The sequence below is a fragment of the Salvelinus fontinalis genome, unplaced genomic scaffold (genome assembly GCF_029448725.1).
Source record: "Salvelinus fontinalis isolate EN_2023a unplaced genomic scaffold, ASM2944872v1 scaffold_1815, whole genome shotgun sequence".
NCBI classification, from domain to species: Eukaryota; Metazoa; Chordata; class Actinopteri; order Salmoniformes; family Salmonidae; genus Salvelinus; species Salvelinus fontinalis.
The window spans coordinates 3,284-27,121 of NW_026602024.1; the positions used below are offsets into that span (position 1 = coordinate 3,284).

General features: G+C 39.0%; 2 protein-coding genes across 2 annotated transcripts; both read right to left on the minus strand.

Annotated features, from left to right (window-relative positions):
- Positions 1-1,298: 1,298 nt before the first annotated feature.
- On the minus strand, positions 1,299-5,475 carry LOC129850095 (zinc finger protein 664-like). The gene is made up of 4 exons (XM_055916671.1): positions 4,592-5,475; positions 3,960-4,057; positions 3,650-3,824; positions 1,299-2,706 (listed from the first exon to the last, which is right to left on the minus strand). The coding sequence occupies exons 1-4, from the start codon at positions 4,809-4,811 to the stop codon at positions 1,973-1,975; spliced, it is 1,227 nt and encodes a 408-aa protein (XP_055772646.1). The 5' UTR covers positions 4,812-5,475; the 3' UTR covers positions 1,299-1,972.
- A 10,002-nt stretch (positions 5,476-15,477) lies between these two features.
- LOC129850094 (zinc finger protein 501-like) lies at positions 15,478-23,823 on the minus strand. Its single transcript, XM_055916670.1, has 2 exons — positions 21,523-23,823; positions 15,478-17,424 (listed from the first exon to the last, which is right to left on the minus strand). The coding sequence occupies exons 1-2, from the start codon at positions 21,626-21,628 to the stop codon at positions 16,253-16,255; spliced, it is 1,278 nt and encodes a 425-aa protein (XP_055772645.1). The 5' UTR covers positions 21,629-23,823; the 3' UTR covers positions 15,478-16,252.
- Positions 23,824-23,838: the final 15 nt, after the last annotated feature.

Here is a 23,838-nt window from a genome sequence, read left to right on the forward strand (position 1 = left end):
GTCCAACCGACCTCACAAATGCAGACCATGCGTAACCACACCCACTCAGGACCTCCACGTCCGGCTTCTTCACCTGTGGGAGACTGAGACCAGCCAACTGGACAGCTGATGGAACCGAGTAGAATGTCTCTCTGTAATAAAGCCATTTTGTGGGGAAAAACGAATTCTGATTGGCTGGGCCTGGCTCGTCAGTGGGTGGGACTATGCCCTCCTAGACCCACCCATAGCTACGCCCTGCCCAGTCATGTGAAGTCCATAGATCAGGGCCTAATGAATTTGACATTGACTGATTTCCTTCTATGATCTGTGACTCAGTTAAACCTTAGAAATTGTTGCATGTTGCGTTTATATTTTTGTTCAGTATATATATAGCCATATTATAAAGTATATAAAGTAAATATGAAATCTCTATGACATATTTGTATATGTTTTATTAGACTTTTATGATGTAATAGATCATATGGGTTGAGTAGTGTTTTATGATGTAATAGATCATATGGGTTGAGTAGTGTTTTATGATTTAATAGATCATATGGGTTGAGTAGTGTTTTATGATGTAATAGATCATATGGGTTGAGTAGTGTTTTATGATGTAATAGATCATATGGGTTGAGTAGCGTTTCATGATGTAATAGATCATATGGGTTGAGTAGTGTTTATGATGTAATAGATCATATAGGTTAAGTAGTGTTTTATGATGTAATAGATCATATGGGTTGAGTAGTGTTTTATGATGTAATAGATCATATGGGTTGAGTAGTGTTTTATGATGTAATAGATCATATGGGTTGAGTGGTGTTTTATGATGTAATAGATCATATGGGTTGAGTAGTGTTTTATGATGTAATAGATCATATGGGTTGAGTAGTGTTTTATGATGTAATAGATCATATGGGTTAAGTAGTGTTTTATGATGTAATAGATCATATGGGTTGAGTAGTGTTTTATGATGTAATAGATCATATGGGTTGAGTAGTGTTTTATAATGTAATAGATCATATGGGTTGAGTAGTGTTTTATTATGTAATAGACCATATGGGTTGAGTAGTGTTTTATGATGTAATAGATGTGAAGAACGGCACTGAAGGAGATGGCTGACGATCCCGTAACCAACTAAGGTGGATATTGATCCAACTACTGCCACTTATTCAAACCAGCCCACTGGGCACAGACATCAGTTCAACATCTAGTTTCTATTTACATTTCTTTGAGTCGTCAACTAAAGTGAATTCAACATGAAATCAACACAAAATGTTACATGTCATTGAATTTAGGTTGCCAGTTGGGTGGAGTCCAAGTCAAACCAAGATTCTTTATTTCTGAGCCCAGAGAGAATAACAGAGTTACACAGCGCAGTGTAGACAGTCTGAACTCCTGAAGCATTAGGTGATGAGCACATATCTTTATAGTTTCCTGTTCCTGGGCGGGACTTTATTCATACAAGGACACAGGTGCAGCTGGTTTGCAACACAGGATGATACTCCCAGGAACAGGAGATTATAATAGGTCAGTTTCACAAGGTTAGTCACATACGCAGATATGTGGACACATACAATTAACATTTTCCATCACAGTCTGTGAACATTTTCATAATTTCATTAAATCATCAGTGGGCCAACAATGCAAATGTCAACAATGGAGCAAATGCATCACATGCAAATATCACTGTATTATCTGTAGTGCTGGAGGAATGACACACCCAGATAAACACACACAGCCAGAGATTAAAAAAGGACAATTTAAACACATGGAAACTGATCTACTCTATATGCAAACTGACAGACTCCATATTCAAATCATGTTTTCTAATAAAAACATACAAATATATGTTTGAGTATACTTTGTACCATTTCATTTCATATGGTATAAACAAGTAAACACATTATCAGTCAACAATATAAGACAATGGGAGCACTGTGTATGTTCTCTGATGAATTTTGAGTCAATGTGATGTGAAATGCAAGTTTACACACTAGGAGAAGTCATTATTCTCTCCTGTGTGGATTCCCACATGATGTTTAAGTGACTGTGATGAGCAATATGACTTCCCACAGTCTGAGCACTTGTAAGGCTTCTCCCCTGTGTGCAGTCTCATGTGTTCCTTCAGGCTTCCTGATCGGCTAAAACTGTTTCCACACAGGACGCAATGGTATGGGTTCTCCCCTGTATGTATTCGCTCATGAACTTTCAGGCTTCCTGACTGGCTAAAACTCTTTCCACACAGGGCGCAATGGTATGGCTTCTCCCCTGTGTGTATTTGCTCATGAGCTTTAAGTGTGTCTAATCTCTTAAAACTCTTTCCACACTGGGAGCAATGGAAAGGCTTCTCCCCTGTGTGTGTAAGCTCATGAGCTTTCAGGTTTCCTACCTGGCTAAAACACTTTCCACACTGGGGGCAATGGAAAGGTTTCTCTCCTGTGTGTATTCGCTCATGAGCTTTCAGGTTTCCTACCTGGCTAAAACTCTTTCCACACAGGGCGCAATGGTATGGCTTCTCCCCTGTGTGTATTCGCACATGAGCTTTGAGGGTGTCTAACCGCTTAAAACTCTTTCCACACTGGGAGCAATGGAAAGGCTTCTCCCCTGTGTGTGTTCGCTCATGAGCTTTAAGCTTTCCTAACCTGATGAAACTCTTTTCAATCTGGGAGCAGAGGTGTTGTATTGATGGTTTAGACGTCATTGGTTCCTCCAAGTTTGGTTTTCCTCCTGCCAAAGACAGTGTTTATTTAAAGAGAGAACAGAATTAAATCTCCACATGATAAAACTGCCTTGATATGAGGTTTAATCCAAATCAGATCCCTCAATAACCACAGGCAAGTTTTTTAACATTTAAACATTTAAAACAATCTTGGTGTGATTTTAAAACAAATGTTATACAGCTTCCTGGTAATTACTGAAATTATATTTACATTAATATTTTATTCATTCTGTTTTAGAAGTCAGAATACAAACAACTAGACAGTTCTAGAACACTCAAGACAAAGACATCGCTGGATTCCTTTCGAGCAGGTGGTTCTAAATATATAACCTTCATATTTGTATGATACAGAATGTGACTTCTTCGATAAGCATGAAAGCTTATTTCTCTCCAAATTTGTGCACAAATTTGTTTACATCCCTTTGCCAAGATAATCCACCCACCTGACAGGTGTGCCATATCAAGGCTGATTAAACAGCATAGTCATTACACAGGTGCCCCTTGTGCCGGGAACAATAAATCAGCATGGCTACCACAGCATTCTGCAGCGATACGCCATCCCATCTGGTTTTGGCTTAGTGGGACTATCATTTGTTTTTCAACATTACAATGACCCAACACACCTCCAGACTGTGTAAGGGCTATTTGACCAAGAAGGAGAGTGATGGAGTGCTGCATCAGATGACCTGGCCTCCACAATCACCCGACCTCAAACCAATTGAGATGGTTTGGGATGAGTTGGACCGCAGAGTGAAGGAAAAGCAGTCAACAAGTGCTCAGCATATGTGGGACCTCCTTCAAGACTGTTGGAAAAGCATTCCAGATGAAGCTGGTTGAGAGAATGCCAAGAGTGTGCAAAGCTGTGTTTGTATTAGTCGGGTACAGCCCTAATGGGAACAAATACCAGTGGGCAGATCTATTTATTTGTTCAAACTAAACTACAGCACTTACTTTGATGAGTCAAATCTGGTCCTTTCTCTTCTCCTCCTCTCACAGTTCCACTCAGCCCCGTTGTTTTCCTGCAGTCCACCAGCAGCACAGACAACCTCTTCATACCCAGCAGTAAGGCGCTACCGGGAGAGGCACGACACGGGGACTCCGGGAGGGAGGAAGGGCTAGCGTTGTCCTGGTAACCATAAAGAGGGGACACAGACACATATCATTATGGATGCTGAAGCCACTGTTGTCATGAAGTGCTTTACAGAAACCCAGCCCAGACCCTGATAGAGCAAGCTGTATGCTAGACCAGACCAAGCTGTACCATCTGGTGTTCTGTTCTGGAGAGACTCTTCTCTGACTCGTCAGCATCAGGATGTTGTTGAGGTTCCCCAGAGGATCCACAATAGTCATGTCTCTCTCCTGTGTGAATGAGAACATCAAACAAATGGCAAACTTATGATATTCTACTACAATCACAGAGTCTTACAAGAGGCATGAATATGTCTAAAAAGGGCCTAAAATAGCCACATTCATCTTGCTTTTTAAATATATTGTTTGTGACTTTCACGAGTCATTTTGTATTAGGTATATTTACTTATGTTCAAATGGGTACTTTTTCCACCACTGTGATGCAAATGTTAAAGGGTTGTTCCACAAAATTGTTGCCTTTTGCGTCCCTTTGATATTTTAAGTAGAAATTATGCACCGATATTGAATTTTAAAGGCCTGTTATATTTGATAAAGTGCACTTTAATATACACCACATGGAGAATTCAATACATCTAATTACAAGTTCCCAGAATATATGTACCAATGGCAGATTGCCCCTTAAACAATTCCTACGGTACTGAAAAACATATTCAAGTGTAAAACTTCAGTAGAATACCCCTTTAAAACCACATATTTGTTCAACAACTGCGTAGTTTGTGCCCCAGTTTTTAAGACAGTACTCACTGGTGGTAATCGGTACTTCAGTCTCCTCTTCCTCCCTTTTCACTCCCAAAACGTCTTCCTCCTTCTCCTCTTTTATTGAGATAGCCTCCTCTTCCTCTTTTACTCCAAAAGGTTCTTCCTCTTCTTTCAATGTTACGGAATTTTCCTCCTTTTTGATTCTGAAAGCTTCTTCCTCTCCTTTCACCAGAACTTCTTTCTCCGTCGAGATTAGTGAGCTCATGTTTCGGGCGATTAGCCTAGTGCTGTATCAAGTTAACACATTCGCTAATTTCACAAGCAAATTACGTTGAAATGAGCTAGTAGATAGGTAAACAGAAGTATTGTAACGACCCTGGGTACAGTATGTTCAAAACACGAAGAGTAATATACACAAGATTGGTCTCAAACGCTTCAATGATTCTCTTTTATGTTTGCTAGCAAACCACTGCGTTGGTTAAATCAGTAGCCTTTTGTCGCTGTTGAAGAAGCCTCATGTCCTGTCCACTAGATTATACGTCACGCAAGAAGCATCACCTGAAAAACTCACTTCGCCCTCTGCTGACTGGAGTGGGTAACGCAGATTGGAATCTCCTTTACTTCGTTTATTCTGGCAAACAATGTCATAAGAAGTCATTTAAAAACAACCAGATGTTATGTTTTCTCTTACTTCTTCCAGCCAATACTTTCCTCCAGGGCTGACCTGCCCATTAGGTAGGATTAGGTGACAGAATGAAGAGGGTGGCATATTACGAGCTAAATTGACCAAGGCTCATCGCTAACAACACATAATAACACCTCATATAAGGCTGCCCAAAAACAATGAAAACTTTGCAAAAGGCAACATGGACAGATAGGACTCTACCTGTGTAGACCACATGCCCCTTTGCCCTTCCTGTCTCTAAAGTGCCCTTTTGGGTGGTGGTATAATTTGTATTCATTTTTCTCATAGTTATTCTGAACCTGCTGTCTGCAAGTCGTCGTTAAATTAGCCTCAGTGATTTGTATTTTCCTTCAAGTTTCTGAAGAGGGAACAGCCCGGAAATGCCCTTGTCTTACTGGTGGAGTTATATCACACATACAGCTAACACAGACATATGGAAATGTCTGCTCTACCCAAAATTACAACCAACTAATTGCAGCCTTACCACACAAATGGAAGAGGCAAGTAGAAGGGGAAAAAAGTAAGGAACTGTATGTAGGCCCTGTATTAAAGAACATAAATGGTTAAAGAAAAGTGTGATAAATAAAAGCATGTACCAATTTCATTTCAGGACCAAAAAACTGACAGCTGTGCCCTATAAATTGCAAAATAGTTGGGAAGAGATTTTCGATGTACCCAATTCCATGGCACATGGTTTATGAATTGATATGCAAAACAACGCCGGATTCAAAACTTCAAATTTTTAAATTTAAAATACTATACAAAATTCTTGCAACCAACAGAATGTTATATATATATATATATATCATACAATCATACATGCATACATACAATCTTCCCAGCTCTGTAGATTTTGCTGTGAGGAGGCAGAGTCATTAGATCATTTATTTTGGTATTGTCCATATGTAGCTCGTTTTTGGTCGCAGGTCCAGGAATGGCTGAAGAATTGCAGCATTTGCCTATAACTAACGCTACAGATAGCAATACTGGGGGATTTGAAAAGACATAGTCAATCAATCAATAATATAATCATTATTTTAGCAAAAATTTTGTTTTTAATTTACAATCTGTAGAAGCTATGAGAATAGAAAGGTTCAGTACTTTTGTCAAGCATCACAGCACAGTTGAAAAATATATGGCAAATAGAAATCCAAAATGGTTGGTGTTGATAGATAGATGGGAGGGGTTGAATGGAGCTGAAGGGTGGGACTAATAACAAGATAACTAATGTAAAACATACGAGGTCTGTAAAATGTATATAGGTTCAGAACCTTTTTAAATAGCACAGTTTCAAATAGAAATCAAACTGGATGGACATCAGAAATAGAGGAAGGACTAAAAACAAAAAAATATATAACTATTGTAAAATAGATTGTGTCTGTAAAATGTGTATAAGATATATAAACTGAAGGTAGAAGTGTTTATTAGTTTACTCCTTTTGGGGGAAGGGTGGTAGGGTTTGCGGTGAATAATAAAGGTATATTCTAAAAAAAGTATGTATATCTATATAGATATCTGTATGTATATATGTGTATATGTATATCTATATAGATATCTGTATGTATATATGTGTATATGTATATCTATATAGATATCTGTATGTATATATGTGTATATGTATATATAGGTATGTGTATGTATATATGTGTATATGTATATATATATAGGTATCTGTATGTATATATGTGTATATGTATATCTATATAGATATCTGTATGTATATATGTGTATATGTATATATAGGTATGTGTATGTATATATGTGTATATGTATATCTATATAGGTATCTGTATGTATATATGTGTATATGTCTATATAGGTATGTGTATGTATATATGTGTATATGTACATCTATATAGGTATCTGTATGTATATGTGTATATGTACATATAGGTATGTGTATGTATATATGTGTATATGTATATCTATATAGGTATCTGTATGTATATATGTGTATATGTATATCTATATAGGTATCTGTATGTATATATGTGTATATGTATATCTATATAGGTCTCTGTATATATATATATGTGTATATGTATATCTATATAGGTATCTGTATTCATATATGTGTATATGTATATATAGGTATGTGTATGCATATATGTGTCTGTATGTATATATGTGTATATGTATATCTATATAGATATCTGTATGTATATATGTGTATATGTATATCTATATAGATATCTGTATGTATATATGTGTATATATAGGTATGTGTATGTATATATGTGTATATGTATATCTATATAGGTATCTGTATGTATATATGTGTATATGTCTATATAGGTATCTGTATGTATATATGTGTATATATCTATATAGGTATCTGTATGTATATATGTGTATATGTATATATAGGTATGTGTATGTATATATGTGTATATGTATATCTATATAGGTATCTGTATGTATATATGTGTATATGTCTATATAGGTATCTGTATATATATATATATGTGTATATGTATATCTATATAGGTATGTGTATGTTTATATGTGTATATGTATATCTATATAGGTATCTGTATGTATATATGTGTATATGTATATCTATATAGGTATGTGTATGTATATATGTGTATATGTATATCTATATAGGTCTCTGTATATATATATGTGTATATGTATATCTATATAGGTATGTGTATGTATATATGTGTATATGTACATATAGGTATGTGTATGTATATATGTGTATATGTATATCTATATAGGTATCTGTATGTATATATGTGTATATGTATATCTATATGGATATCTGTATGTATATATGTGTATATGTGTATATATATAGGTATCTGTATGTATATATGTGTATATGTATATCTATATAGGTCTCTGTATATATATATATGTGTATATGTATATCTATATAGGTATCTGTATTCATATATGTGTATATGTATATATAGGTATGTGTATGCATATATGTGTCTGTATGTATATATGTGTATATGTATATCTATATAGATATCTGTATGTATATATGTGTATATGTATATCTATATAGATATCTGTATGTATATATGTGTATATGTATATATAGGTATGTGTATGTATATATGTGTATATGTATATCTATATAGATATCTGTATGTATATTTGTGTATATGTATATATAGGTATGTGTATGTATATATGTGTATATGTATATCTATATAGGTATCTGTATGTATATATGTGTATATGTATATCTATATAGGTATGTGTATGTATATATATAGGTATGTATATCTATATAGGTATGTGTATGTATATATGTGTATATGTATATCTATATAGGTATCTGTATGTATATATATAGGTATGTATATCTATATAGGTATGTGTATGTATATATGTGTATATGTATATCTATATAGGTATCTGTATGTATATATATAGGTATGTATATCTATATAGGTATCTGTATATATATGTGTATATGTATATATTGGTATGTGTATGTATATATGTGTATATGTATATCTATATAGATATCTGTATGTATATATGTGTATATGTATATCTATATAGATATCTGTATGTATATATGTGTATATGTATATATAGGTATGTGTATGTATATATGTGTATATGTATATATATATAGGTATCTGTATTCATATATGTGTATATGTATATATAGGTATGTGTATGTATATATGTGTATATGTATATCTATATAGGTATGTGTATGTATATATGTGTATATGTATATCTATATAGGTATGTGTATGTATATATGTGTATATGTATATCTATATAGATATGTGTATGTATATATGTGTATATGTATATCTATATAGGTATCTGTATATATATATATGTGTATATGTATATCTATATAGGTATCTGTATATATATGTGTATATGTATATATAGGTATGTGTATGTATATATGTGTATATGTATATCTATATAGATATCTGTATGTATATATGTGTATATGTATATCTATATAGGTATGTGTATGTATATATGTGTATATGTATGCATATGTGTATGCATATGGATATATATATTTAGAAAAAATATATGGGGGATTGGAAATGATGCAGACAATTACAATGATGGAAGCAACAATCTTTCTGCAATATTAATCTGATTCACCCCTTAAAATGGGTTTTGTTTGTGAGAGAGAATATGGTAGACGGTTGCTGTCTAAAAGTGATTGATGTGTTTTTCTGTGTCCTTTGGTTGTCCTCTCGTTGACCTGTTAATGACATCATCTCCGGATGTTCTCACCATATTTAGTGTGTTATTATGTAACTTTGTAGTGCAGCTGTTTCTTTGAAGTAAAACACATGTTTGAAGAAAAAAAAGTAATGTCCTGGTGATTGATGTGGCGTGTAGTAACCTGGTTGAGCTTAAAGAAATGTGCTTGATGTAAAATATGTGGGATGCCTTGTGGGATGTCTCAGTCAACCCCCCAAAAAATCCCCAGAGGCCTCACACCCCATCCTCTTCGAAAGGTTCATTGTACTCTTTAACTATACTTCCTTTACTGACGACCTAAACAGATCACTTTTTTACCCTTTTAAAAATAGTTGTCAGCTGTCCAGATTTAATGGTCAAGAGGTTGTGAACCTAGAGGGGCCCTTGCACACATGTTGTGTTTAGGTACACGTATGTTTTCTGTTTAGGAAGGAATAAATTATTGGCAGGATATATACAACAAAATAAAAAGATAATTCTTTAACGATGTGCCCTTTACTAATGACTATAACAGATCATTTTACCCCATGAATAACCTTTTACTGCAGGGGGCTAAATCAGGGGCACACAGAGTGTTTTGTTGGTAGTCGTAAACAAATCTACTGTGAAATGAAAGTATCCACATCACACACATGGTTATGGGTTTTAAAAAAGAAGACACCAGTACCATGTCAGATACAGTTTAAATGTATTCATATTTGAGTTTGCATCCCAATATTAAACTTTACATACATCACAGAAGACTGAAATGTAACAAAATGCCTCTTGTGTTTATTGAGCTGTACACTGAGATGCTCCAGTGATTCCCCAACATCTTGTCAACATGTTCAATAAACATGGAGCAATCAGGCCTTTATGGTAGAGTTGCCTGACGGACGCAACTCCTCAGTAAAAGGCACATGACAGCCCACTTGGAAGGTTGCCAAAAGGCACCTAAAGGACTCTGAGAGAAACAAGGTTCTCTGGTCTGATGAAACCAAGATTGAACACTTTGCCTGAATGCCAAGCGTCACGTCTGGAGGAAACCTGGCACCATGCCTACGGTGAAGCATGGTGTTGTTAGCATCCTGTTGTGGGGATGTTTTTTAGCGGCAGGGACTGGGAGACTAGTCAGGATCGAGGGAAAGAAGAACGGAGCAAAGTACATAGATCCTTGATGAAAACCTGCTCCAGATCGCTCTGGAGCTCAGACTGAGGACGAAGGTTCACCTTCCAACAGGTCAACGACCCTAAGCACACAGCCCCAGACAACGCAGTAGCGGCTTCGTTGTCTGGGCTGCGTTGTCTGGGCTGCGTTGTCTGGGCTGCGTTGTCTGGGCTGCGTTGTCTGGGCTGTGTTGTCTGGGCTGCGTTGTCTGGGCTGCGTTGTCTGGGCTGCGTTGTCTGGGCTGCGTTGTCTGGGCTGCGTTGTCTGGGCTGCGTTGTCTGGGCTGCGTTGTCTGGGCTGCGTGCTTAGGGTCGTTGACAAGTCTCCGGGACAAGTCTCCGGTCTCTGAATGTCCTTAAGTGGCCAAGCCAGAGCCCGGACTTGAACCCAATCTAACATCTCTGGAGGGACCTGAAAATAGCTGTGTAGCGACGCTCCCCATCCAACCTGACAGAGCTTGAGAGAATCTGCAGGGAAGAATGGGAGAAACTCCCGAAATACAGGTGTGCCGAGCTTGTAGTGTCATACCCAAGAAGACTCAATGCTGTAATCGCTGCCAAAGGTGCATCAACAAAGTACTGAGTAAAGGGTCTGAATACTTATGTAAATGTTATATTTCTGTTTTTTTTTTTATAAATTAGCAACAATTTCTAAAAACTTGTTTTTGTTTTGTTATTATGGGGTATTGTTTGTACAGTTGAAGTCGGAAGTTTACATACACCTTAACCAATTTAATTTAAACTCAGTTTTTCACAATTTCTGAAGTTTAATCCTAGTAAAAATTCCCTGTCTTAGGTCAGATAAGATCACCACTTTATTTTAATAATCTGAAATGTCAGAATAATAGTAGAGAGAATGATTCATTTCAGCTTTTATTTCTTTCATCACATTCCCAGTGGGTCAGAAGTTTACATACACTCAATTAGTATTTGGTAGCATTTCCTTTAAATTGTTTAACTTGGGTCAAACATTTTGGGTAGTCTTCCACAAGCTTCCCATAATAAGTTGGGTGAATGTTGGCCCATTCCTCCTGACAGAGCTGGTGTAACTGAGTCAGGTTTGTAGGCCTCCTTGCTCGCACACGCTTTTTCATGTCTGCACACCAATTTTCTGTAGGATTGAGGTCAGGGCTTTGTGATGGCCACTCCAATACCTTGACTTTGTTGTCCTTAAGCCAATTTTGGAAGTATGCTTGGGGTCATTGTCCATTTGGAAGACCCATTTGCGACCAAGCTTTAACTTCCTGTCTGATGTCTTGAGATGTTGCTTCAATATATCCACATAATTTTCCTCCCTCAAGATGCCATCTATTTTGTGAAGTGCACCAGTCCCTCCTGCAGAAAGCACCCCCACAACATGATGCTGCCACCCCCGTGCTTCACGGTTGGGATGGTGTTCTTCGGCTTGCAAGCTTCCCCCTTTTCCCTCCAAACATAACAATGGTCATTATGGCCAAATATTTCTATTTGTGTTTCATCAGACCAGAGGACATTTCTCCAAAAAGTACGATCTTTGTCCCCATGTGCAGTTGCAAACCGTAGTCTGGCTTTTTTATGGCTTTTTGGGGGCAGGACTCGTTTTACTGTGGATATAGATACTTTTGTACCTGTTTCCTCCAGCATATTCACAAGGTCCTTTGCTGTTGTTCTGGGATTGATTTGCACTTTTCGCACCAAAGTACGTTCATCTCTAGGAGACAGAATGCGTCTCCTTCCTGAGCGGTATGACGGATGCGTGGTCCCATGGTGTTTATACTTGCGTACTATTGTTTGTACAGATGAACGTGGTACCTTCAGGTGTTTGGAAATTGCTCCCAAGGATGAACCAGACTTGTGGAGGCCTACAATTTTTTTCCTAAGGTCTTGGCTGATTTCTTTTGATTTTCCTATGATGTCAAGCAAAGAGGCACAGAGTTTGAAGGTAGGCCATGAAAAACATCCACAAGTACACCTCCAATTGACTCAAATGATGTCAATTAGCCTATCAGAAGCTTCTAAATTCATGACATAATTTTCTGGAATTTTCCAAGCTGTTTACAGGCACAGTCAACTTAGTGCATGTAAACTTCTGACCCACTGGAATTGTGATACAGTGAAATAATCTGTCTGTAAACAATTGTTGGAAAAATTACTTGTGTCATGCACAAAGTAGATGTCCTAACCGACTTGCCAAAACTATAGTTTGTTAACAAGAAACATGTGTGGAGTGGTTGAAAAACGAGTTTTAATGACTCCAACCTGTGTATGTAAACTTCCGACTTCAACTGTAGATTGATGAGGGGAATTTAAAAAAAAATTGTTGAATAAAGCTGTAATGTAACAAAATGTGGAAAAGGTCAAGGGGTCAGAATACTGAAGGCCCCTATATATATATATCCTAAATAATAAACTTAGGACAGAAGCATAGTTATTTAAGCTGGTAACTCAACTGAGAACAGTCTCATTTACAGAAAATACCTGGGGAATAGTTACAGGGGAGAGGGGTTGAATGAGCCAATTGTAAGCAGGGGATGATTAGGTGACAGTGATGTTCAGATTGGGAACTAAGCCAGGACACCAGGGCTAACACCCCTACTCTTACAATAAGCACAATGGGATCTTTAGTGACCACAGAGAGTCAGGACACATGTTTATTAACATCCAAAAGACAGCAAACTTCACAGGGCAATGTCAACCAATCACTGCCCGGGATATTTCTTTAGACCAGAGGAAAGGGTGCCTCCTACTGGCCCTCAAACACCACAGCAGAATCTGCTCTCCCATCCAGGGATCAACCAGGACCAACCTGCTTAGTTGGAGAAGCCAGCCAGCAGTGGGATGCAGGGTGGTATGCTGCTGTCTCTAAACTCCAGCCTAATTATTATCCCTCAGGAAGCTCCGGTAAACAGTGGTTGTAGTGCTGCTGTCACCACCAGGCCTGGAGGGCATTTTGACTTTGTTGTCAGCGAGAGCGAGCTGTGTTAGCGAGCTGTGTTGCTAAAGACATAGCAGCTAGCTAACTGGCTACTGCTCAACCTATTGTGTGTATTGAACATTCATATTGGACTGTAGCAGCTAGCTAACTGGCTACTGATCAACCTATTGTGTGTATTGAACATTCATATTGGACTGTAGCAGCTAGCTAACTGGCTACTGATCAACCTATTGTGTGTATTGAACATTCATATTGGTCAACAGTCAACCTATTGTGTGTATTGAACATTCATATTTTACTGTAGCAGCTAGCTAACTGGTTACCGATCAACCTATTGTGTGTATTGAACATTCATATTGGACTGTAGCAGCTAGCTAACTGGCTACTGATCAACCTATTGTGTGTATTGAACATTCATATTGAACAGCCTTACCTATAGAGTAGCACCACCACCCATCAGCCCATTCTCTTCTTGATGTCAAAGCTGCAGTGTATTGTATCTGTAGGAGTTTATGATTAATAATCCTATTTATTTCAAGCCACACTAAGATGTCACCATAATATTCCTTTAAAGCCCCTCTGTCAGATATAAATCATCAGAGTGGGAAACCAACTGACATGGAAACAATGGAGCAAATGGATCACTATCAGAGGGGTGAATTATGACATCAGATAGAACTACTCAGACATTACAAATATCACTTGATTATCAGAGGGGTGTATTATGACATCAGATAGAACTACTCAGACATTCCAAATATCACTTGATTATCAGAGGAGTGTATTATGACATCATATAGAACTACTCAGACATTCCAAATCAGGCTTCATCCATATCATGAATACCACTTCAAAAGTAATGACCGGGCTGATGGAAACAGGATATGCCTGTACACTTTTATAAATGCACAGACGATTTGTTAGTTCGTTTGACATGGTGGGGTCTTTTTGTGTCAGTAAAAACATTTTAGTGAGAAATGGCGGTGGAAACTCCTTTATGTACAAACATTTATATAATAACCATCACATGTTAGTTAACTTGGAGTCACGTGATGATATGTTGTGTGGTCCTCCCTCTACGACTTGGGAAACCATCCAGTTTATTAGGCTACAGATGAAATAAATTCTGAAATTCACAGGGTGGTGAAACTGCATGTGATGAGCTTGATGCTCCTTTCCAATACATTTTGAGGGTCTTATTCTGGTGACATGATGATCAATGATTGGCTGCCATTTGACAAATAAAATAATATCTCTCTTATCCATATTAATGTAGGTAGCTATTGGCAACAGTGCCATGTTCACGTTGTCTATAAAACCCAACAGCTTTTTTAAACCACCAGTAGAGTTGAAAATGCGATGGAAACCCATTTAACGTGTATTTTTCATTCAGTACATGGGAATGTAACAACAAAAGTATTTTATCATGCAAAGCCTTTTATCTGCAATAAGTCTGTTTGATGGAAACATTTCTGGTGGGAAAATGCGTATATTGTTTTATGCAGATTTTAGAATATTCACATGAAAATCTGTCTCAAATTGCATGGAAACTTAGCTACTAAGGTGGATATTGATCCAACACCTGCTACTTATTCAAACCAGCCCACTGGGCACAGACGTCAGTTCAACATCTAGTTTACATTTCTTTGACAAAATGTCATAGGATTTAGGTTGCCAGTTGGGTGAAAAACAAAATGTCATCTGTCATTGGATTTAGGTTGCCAGTATGAAAAATAAACAAAGATTCCTGATGTTGATGGCTTTTTACAAATCCAGTCAGTTTTCAACATTGATCAATCATCATCACATGGATTTGTTTTGTTGAAATGACGTGGTAACAACGTTTATTCAACCAGTGGGAGGCTTGTAAATGCCCCCAGGAAAGTGGAACAAGGAACTCTTCATTGAGACAATAATAAACAGCAATCCGTGGGTGAGTTGTGGTGGATATTATAAAATAAGGATCTGCTGGAGTCCAAGTCAAACCAAGATTCTTTATTTCTGAGCTCAGAGAGAATAACAGAGTTACACAGCGCAGTGTAGACAGTCTGATTTCCTGAAGCATTGGGTGATGAGCACATTTCTTTATAGTTTCCTGTTCCTGGGAGGGACTCTATTCATACAAGGACGCAGGTGCAGCTGGTTTGCAACACAGGATGATACTCCCAAGAACAGGAGATTATAATAGGACAGTTTCACAAGGATAGTCACATACGATTAACATTTTCCATCACAGAGTCTGTGAACATTTTAATTTCATTAAATCATCAGTGGGCCAACAATGCAAATGTAAACAATGGAGCAAATGCATCACATCCAAATATCACTGTATTATCTGTAGTGCTGGAGGAATGACACACCCAGATAAACACACACAGAGTTTAAAAAGGACCATTTAAACACATGGAATCTGATCTACTTTATATTCAAACTGACATACTCCATATTCAATTCATGTTTTCTAATAAAAACGTATAATATATGTGTAAGTATTCTTTGTATAATTACATTTCATACGGTATAAACAAGTAAACACATTATCAGTCAACATTATAAGTCAATGGGAACACTGTGTATGTTCTCTGATTAATTTTAAGTCAATGCGAAGTGAAATATCAATATACACACTAGAAGTATTTATTCTCTGCTGTGTGGATTCTCACATGATGATTAAGTGACCGTGATGAGTAATATGTCTTCCCACAGTCTGAGCATTGGTTAGGCTTCACCCCTGTGCGCAGTCTCATGTGTTTTTTCAGGCTTCATAATTTGGTAAAATTCTTTGCACAGTGGAAGCAGGCTTCTCCCCTGTGTGTATTCGCTCATGGGCTTTCAGGTGTCCCAACTGGACAAAACTCTTTGCACACTGGGAGCAGTGGTAAGGCTTCTCCCCTGTGTGGATTCTCACATGACGTTTAAGTGACTGTGATGAGCAATATGTCTTCCCACAGTCTGAGCATTGGTAAGGCTTCACTCCTGTGTGCAGTATTATGTGTTCTTTCAGATGTCCTAAATGGATAAAACTCTTTGCACAGTGGGAGCAGTGGTAAGGGTTCTCCCCTGTGTGTATTCGCTCATGAGTTTTCAGGCTTCCTGACTGGCTAAAACTCCTTCCACAATGGGAGCAGTGGTAAAGCTTCTCCCCTGTGTGTATTCGCTCATGAACCTTCAGGTTTCCTGACTGGTTAAAACTCCTTCCACAATGGGAGCAGTGGTAAAGCTTCTCCCCTGTGTGTATTCGCTCATGAACCTTCAGGTTTCCTAACTGGATAAAACTCTTTGCACACTGGGAGCAGTGGTAAGGCTTCTCCCCTGTGTGGGTTCTTACATGAACTTTAAGTAACGATGGAAAGTAATATGTCTTCCCACAGTCTGAGCATTTGTAAGGCTTCTCCCCTGTGTGTATTCGCTCATGGGCTTTCAGGTGTCCTAACTGGATAAAACTCGTTGCACACTGGGAGCAGTGGTAAGGCTTCTCCCCTGTGTGGGTTCTCACATGAATTTTAAGTGACTCTGATGAGCAATATGTCTTCCCACAGTCTGAGCATTGGTAAGGCTTCACCCCTGTGTGCAGTATCATGTGTTTTTTCAGATGTCCTGAATGGATAAAACTCTTTGCACAGAGGGAGCAGTGGTAAGGCTTCTCCCCTGTGTGGGTTCTTACATGAACTTTAAGTGACCATGAAGAGTAACATGTCTTCCCACAGTCTGAGCATTTGTAAGGCTTCTCCCCTGTGTGTATTCGCTCATGAGCTTTCAGGCTTCTTAACTGGTTAAAACTATGTCCACACTGGGCGCAATGGTGTGCCTTATCTCCAGTGTGTGTCCTCCCATGTCTTTTCAGGCTTCCTAACTTGGTAAAACGCTGTCCAAGGTGCCGGCTTGCTGGTTTGGATGTCTCTGGTTCCTCCGAATTTTGTTTTTCTCCTGCCAAAAAACAGTGTTTATTTAAAGCAAGACCAGAATGAAATCTCCCCATGATAAACTGCCTTGCTATGAGGTTTAATCCAAATCAGAGCCATCAACCTGAGGCCAGTTTTCAAACATTTAATCACTTAAAACAAATTATGTTGTAGAGCTTCCTGGTAATTACTGATATGTTTACTTACGTATTTTATTCATTCTGTTTTAGAAGTCAGAATACAAACAACTAGACAGTTCTAGGATAGTCAAGACACAGACGTCGATGGATTCCTATCCAGCAGGTGGTTCTAAATATATAACCTTCATATTTGTAAGATACATAATTGGACTTTTTCCATACGCACACATTTTGTGCACAAATTTGTTAACATCCTTTTGCCAAGATAATCCATCCACCTGACAGGTGTGGCATATCATGAAGCTGATTAAAAAGCATGATCATTACACAGGTCCACCTTGTGCTGGGGACAATAAACGGCCACTCTAAAATGTGCAGTTTTGTCACACGACACAGGGCCACAGATTTCTCAAGTTTTGAGGGAGCGTGACATTGGCATGCTGACTGCAGGAATATCCACTAGAGCTGTTACCTGAGAATGTAATGTTAATTTCTCTACCATAAGCCACCTCAAACGTTGCTTTAGAGAATTTGGCAGTACATCCAACTGGCCTCACAACCGCAGATCACATTTAACAAAGCCAGCCCAGGACCTCCACATTGTCTTAGACCAGCCACCCGGCCAGCTTCATTGGCTGGGCCTGGCTCCCCAGTGGGTGGATGGCTGCGCTCCTGCCCAGTCATGTGAAGTCCATAGATTAGGGCCTATTGAATTTATTTACATTGACTGATTTCCTTATATGAACTGTAAATCATTGAACTTGTTGCAGGATGCTCTCGATGGTGCAGCTGTAGAACTTTTTGATGATTCAATTCAATTCAATTCAATTTTATTTTATATAGCCCTTCGTACATCAGCTAATATCTCGAAGTGCTGTACAGAAACCCAGCCTAAAACCCCAAACAGCTAGTAATGCAGGTGTAGAAGCATGATCTGGGGACCCATGACAAATCTTTTCAGTCTCCTGAGGGGGAATAGGTTTTGTTGTGCCCTCTTCACGACTGTCTTGGTGTGCTTGGACCATGTTAGTTTGTTGGTGATGTGGACGCCAAGGAACTTGAAGCTCTCAACCTGCTGCACTACAGCCCCGGGTACATTAGGGCAACGGTCCGATGTCAGAAGGATTCAGATAATAACCTAACGAAATTAGCATCGTGATTCAATGTGAAGGTGATGATCGACACGCCGAACAGATGAATTTCAACCATACCAGCCAGAATATAGCATGAGCTTAAAGTATGGCAACGTGGTATGAACTTTGAACTCTTATTCACTAAAGAAGTGATACCTACTAGCCGTTGCGTTAGCAACCGCAGCTGTAAACGTGGGCTAGGAAAGGACGGACAAGGGATCTCTTCTAACAAACAACACTGCCAGGTATCCAGTTTACGACCAGAGACATTCTTCCAAGGACAGGAAGATCTCTGTTGGGCAACACGGCCTTCCATCTACAACCAACCTATTGAGGCGCAGCTCAGAGTAAATATTTATTGCATTTTCTTTTTCCAAATGGGCGGTTATTTAGAATGCATAAGATTCCGTATTTATGATAGCATAGCTTCTCCCTTTGTTCTTCAGTTCTCCCGCGCTTTCATTCAAACCCAACCAACAACGTTTTCCAACCAACGACCCAACAACGTTTTCTTGTAGGACATAATTAGTAATCAATGTATGATCCATTCTGAGTATATGTGATAAGGGAGTTATATGCTGAATGGTAATGATTAAAATATTCCACCCTGAAACCATATAATTGTATGAAAGCTATAAGAATCATAAATTTATAATCTGATGGTGTGTGTAGTTTTAGTCAGAATTAGAACAAGGACCTTTTGTTCCTTTTTAGTATGTAAGCAGGGTGCAAGTGGGAAACAAATGATAAGAGGAGCTATCGACAGACAAGTTGTACTACTGTGTTCCTTACAGGACATTCTGTCTCCACCCAGGGAGGGGAGAAACTGTTTGGCTTGCAGAAGATTATGAAACATGTTGCAGATTAAACAATGTATCTGTGTAGTGGAAAAACCCCGACTGTCTGAGCAAGGCGTAGCTTAAGATTTGAACTTGTTTGTGTGTGTGTTATAAAGACTGTGTTAGAATTTTTGATTTCAGAGCGCTCTCGTGAATAAACTGTACTAACCTTTTGCATAAACTGAGTCTTTGCCTAATTATTATTAAACCCAGGGTCTTACGAACCTCGGGGATTGGTCAAAGTTTACTGATTGTGATTGAAAATTCTCGTGACAATATGTAATTCTGTGTGATTAGTTAGATATTTAGTAAATAAATAATTAAACCAAAGTTTGTATTGCTTATTCAACTTGTTAGCCAGGGTTCGTGAAGATAACAAAGATTTCAATGATGTTCAGATGAGACTGAAATAAGGTGACGATTAATGATTGACTGCTATTGAGGTAAAAGATAACCAGGTCTTTAAGAGTTTATTCGGAAGATAACAGCTCTATTCTTTCGTGGTGCCCCGACTTTCCAGTTAATTACATATACATGATTAGCTTAATCAGGTAATATTAATTACAGACAAAGGATTTTATAGAATAGCATGTCATATCACTTAATCCGGCATAGCCAAAGACACGACAGCGGTCTCGTTGTTGTCGGTGATCAGGCCTACCACTGTTGTGTCATTGGCAAACTTAATGATGGTGTTGGAGTCATGCCTGGTCGTGCAATCATGAGTGAACAGTGAGTCCAGGACCCAGTTGCACAGGGCGGGTTTCAGACCCAGGGCCTTGAGCTTAATGATGAGTTGAGGGTACTATGGTGGTAAATGCTGAGCTATAGTCAAAGAACAGCATTCTTACATAGGTATAGGTATTCCTCTTGTCCAGATTCTTTATGCGTTTGAGCCAATAAGTTGTGTTGTGACAAGTTATGGGGGAAGATAGCCCTATTTGGTAAAAGACCATAGTATGTCAAGAACAGCTCAAATAAGCAAAGAGAAAAAAACAGTCCATCATTACTTTAAGATATGAAGGTCAGTCAATACCGAAAATTTCAAGAACTTTTAAAGTTTCTTCAAGTGCAGTCACACAAAACTTCAAGCGCTATGATGAAACTGGCTCTCATGAGGACCGCCACAGGAATGGAAGACCCAGAGTTACCTCTGCTGCAGAGGATAGGTTCATTAGAGTTAACTGCACCTCAGATTGCAGCCCAAATAAATTATTCAGAGTTCAAGTAACAGACACATCTCAACATCAACTGTTCAGAGGAGACTGTGTGAATCAGGCCTTCATGGTCAAATTTCTGCAAAAGAAACAACGACTAAAGGACACCAATAAGAACAAGGGGCCAAGAAACACGAACAATGGACATTAGACCGGCGGAAATCTGTCCTTTGGTCTGATGAGTCCAAATGTGAGATTTTTGGTTCCAACCGTCGTGTCTTTGTGAGACGCAGAGTAGGTGAACGGATGATCTCTGCGTGTGTGGTTCCCATCGTGAAGCATGGAGGAGGTGTGATGGTGCATTGCCGGTGACACTGTCTGTGATTTATTTAGAACTCAAGGCACACTTAACTAGCATGGCTACCACAGCATTCTGCAGCGATACACGATCCCACCTGGTTTGCGCTTATTGGGACTATCATTTGTTAGTTGTCATCTGTTTTTCAACAGGACAATGACCAAACACACCTCTAGGCTGTGTAAGGGCTATTTGACCAAGGAGAGTTATGGAGTGTTGCATCAGATGACCTGTCCTCCACAATCACCCGACCTCAACCCAATTGAGATGGTTTGGGATGAGGTGGACCGCAGAGTAAAGGAAAAGCAGCCAACAAGTGCTCAGCATATGTGGGACCTCCTTCAAGACTGTGGGAAAAGCATTCCAGGTGAAGCTGGTTGAGAAAATACCAAGAGTGTGCAAAGCTGTATTTGTATTAGTCAGGGACAGCACTATTGGAAACAGATACCAGTGGGTAGATCTATTTAATTTGTTACAACTAAACTACAGCACTTACTTTGATGTGTCAAATCTGATCCTTTCTTCTCTTCCCCTCCTCTCACAGTTCCACTCAGCCCCGTTGTTTTCCTGCAGTCCACCAGCAGCACAGACAACCTCTTCATACCCAGCAGTAAGGTGCTACCGGGAGAGACACGACACGGGGACTCCAGGAGGGTGGAAGGGCTAGCATTGTCCTGGTAACCATAAAGAGGGGACACAGACACATATCATTATGGATGCTGATGTCACTGTTGTCATAAAGTGCTTTACAGAAACCCAGCCCAGACCCTGATAGCGCAAGCTGTATGCTAGACCAGACTATGAGTTATGAGTTTGAGTTTATTTTTACAGGGACAGTGCACATTAATCAACGTTTCAGTAAAAGTGCCGGTTTTAGCCAGCCGGCTAATTTTCAACCGCAGTCCCTGGGCAGGTTATTAAAAACAATTACAATATAGACAATAGCAACATAGAACAAGACGTAGCATACAGACATAGCTACATAGGACAAGCAAGACGTAGCATACAGACAGAGCAACATAGAACAAAAAGCAGCAAGACAAAATTCATAAAAGCAACAAAGTGTTTCCACACCTAACAAGTTACAGACAACAGACATGGAAAGCGGCAACACACAGCTAGGGACCATGTTCACAAATCTGATTGACCTTTAGCCATGTCTTCAAGCATTTTGTGAAAGTGTGATATGTGGTGCAGTTATGTGTGTCTGATGGTAGTGTATTCCAGACATGGGAAGCTCTCACAGAAAAAGCGGATTTACTAAAGGTGCTTTTCCTTAGGGGAACTACACAGTCACCTCTCATGGCAGACCTTGTGGATCTGCTGCCATATGTTTGGGTTTTCTGTTTAACAAAAATACTGAGTGGAGGGGGAGCCAAGCCATTTAGGATCTTGAATACAAGACATGCATCGGTGTATTGCACAAGATTTTCCCAACTCAGGAGCTCATGCTTTCTGAGGATGTGACAGTGATGATGGCTATTGGGCTTCCTATCAAGCACTTTGAGAGCCTGTTTGTAGACAGACTGAATAGGTCTTACTGTTGTACAGCAAGCTTGGGCCCAACTAGTCAAGCAGTATGTTAAGTGGGGGAGTATCATAGATTTGAAGTACAGTTTTGCTACCTCTGTAGTCAAACAAATTCGTATAAATCAGAAATTAGCTAGGTTGAATTTGGTTATTTGAATTACCTTTTCACATGCTTTTTAAAAGAGAGGTTGGAATCAAGTATGATGCCAAGGTACTTAAAATCAGATACCACCTGGAGCTTCTCCCCTGACACATAGACATCTGGCTCAGTAGCATCTGTTGCCCTCTTTGTGAAGAACATTCAAACAGTTTTTTTCACATTGAGATGCAAACAGGAGTCACTGAGCCACTTTGTAACCTGGACCATTACAGTAGTGAGTTCTTGTGCAGCTTGTTGTTTGCTCTTTGCATGCACATATATCACTGTATCATCTGCATACATTTGAACTTCAGACCCAGTACAGACAGAAGGCAGATCATTAATGTACAGGCTGAACAGGAGGGGCCCCAGTATTGACCCTTGGGGCACGCCCACATCATAGCTAAGAGTGGGCGGCAGCTCATTGCTCACTCTGACACACTGAGTTCTGCCTTCAAGGTATGATTTCATCCATCTCAAGGCATCGGGTGAAAAGTTGAACTTGGACAATTTTGTGATGAGAATCTCATGGTTAACTGTATCAAAAGCCTTCCTTAGGTCCAGAAACACAGCCCCAACAACACCCCCTTTGTAGATCTTGGACTTCACATTTTCCAGAAGAAAGCAGTTGGCCGTTTCTGTGGAGTGTTTCGCTCTGAAGCCAAACTGCATGGAATGTAATGTGAAGCGGCTGTTGTTGAGGTGGGCAATCAGTTTGTCTGCTACACACTTTTCAACAACCTTTGACACCACAGGTAGTATACTAATGGGCCTGTAGTTACTCACGTCAGCAGGGTCGCCTGATTTAAACATGGTCGTTATTATGGCCGACTTCCATACCCTTGGAAACACCCCGAGACCAATAGATGTGTTGGTGACCTTAGTAATGGGGCCAATGAGTGACTCTTTGTAGTTTTTAAGAAAGGTAGAGTCCATCCCAAACACATCTTTGGCTTTAGAGTTCTTTTGTGAGCTAATCACCTTGTCCACCTTTGACTCAGAAACCTCCCTTATGATGAAGACAGGTTGAGCGTCATTCACTAGCACTTTGCCCAAGAAACCAGTGGAGGGGTTCTGTGTCAGTACCCTGACAGAGTCAATAAAGTAGGAATTGAAGGCTATTGCTATTTCGACTGCATCCTG

What these genes read in the sequence shown, in the direction of transcription:
- LOC129850095 (XM_055916671.1), bottom strand. Translation starts at nt 4,811, where the DNA reads ATGAGCTCACTAATCTCGACGGAGAAAGAAGTTCTGGTGAAAGGAGAG. An exon ending in TGAAGTACCGATTACCACCA is followed by an intron (nt 4,058 to 4,591) that starts GTGAGTACTGTC and finishes TCATTCACACAG; the next exon opens with GAGAGAGACATGACTATTGT. An exon ending in ACCAGATTTGACTCATCAAA is followed by an intron (nt 2,707 to 3,649) that starts GTAAGTGCTGTA and finishes TGTCTTTGGCAG; the next exon opens with GAGGAAAACCAAACTTGGAG.
- LOC129850094 (XM_055916670.1), bottom strand. Translation starts at nt 21,628, where the DNA reads ATGAAGAGGTTGTCTGTGCTGCTGGTGGACTGCAGGAAAACAACGGGG. An exon ending in ATCAGATTTGACACATCAAA is followed by an intron (nt 17,425 to 21,522) that starts GTAAGTGCTGTA and finishes GTTTTTTGGCAG; the next exon opens with GAGAAAAACAAAATTCGGAG.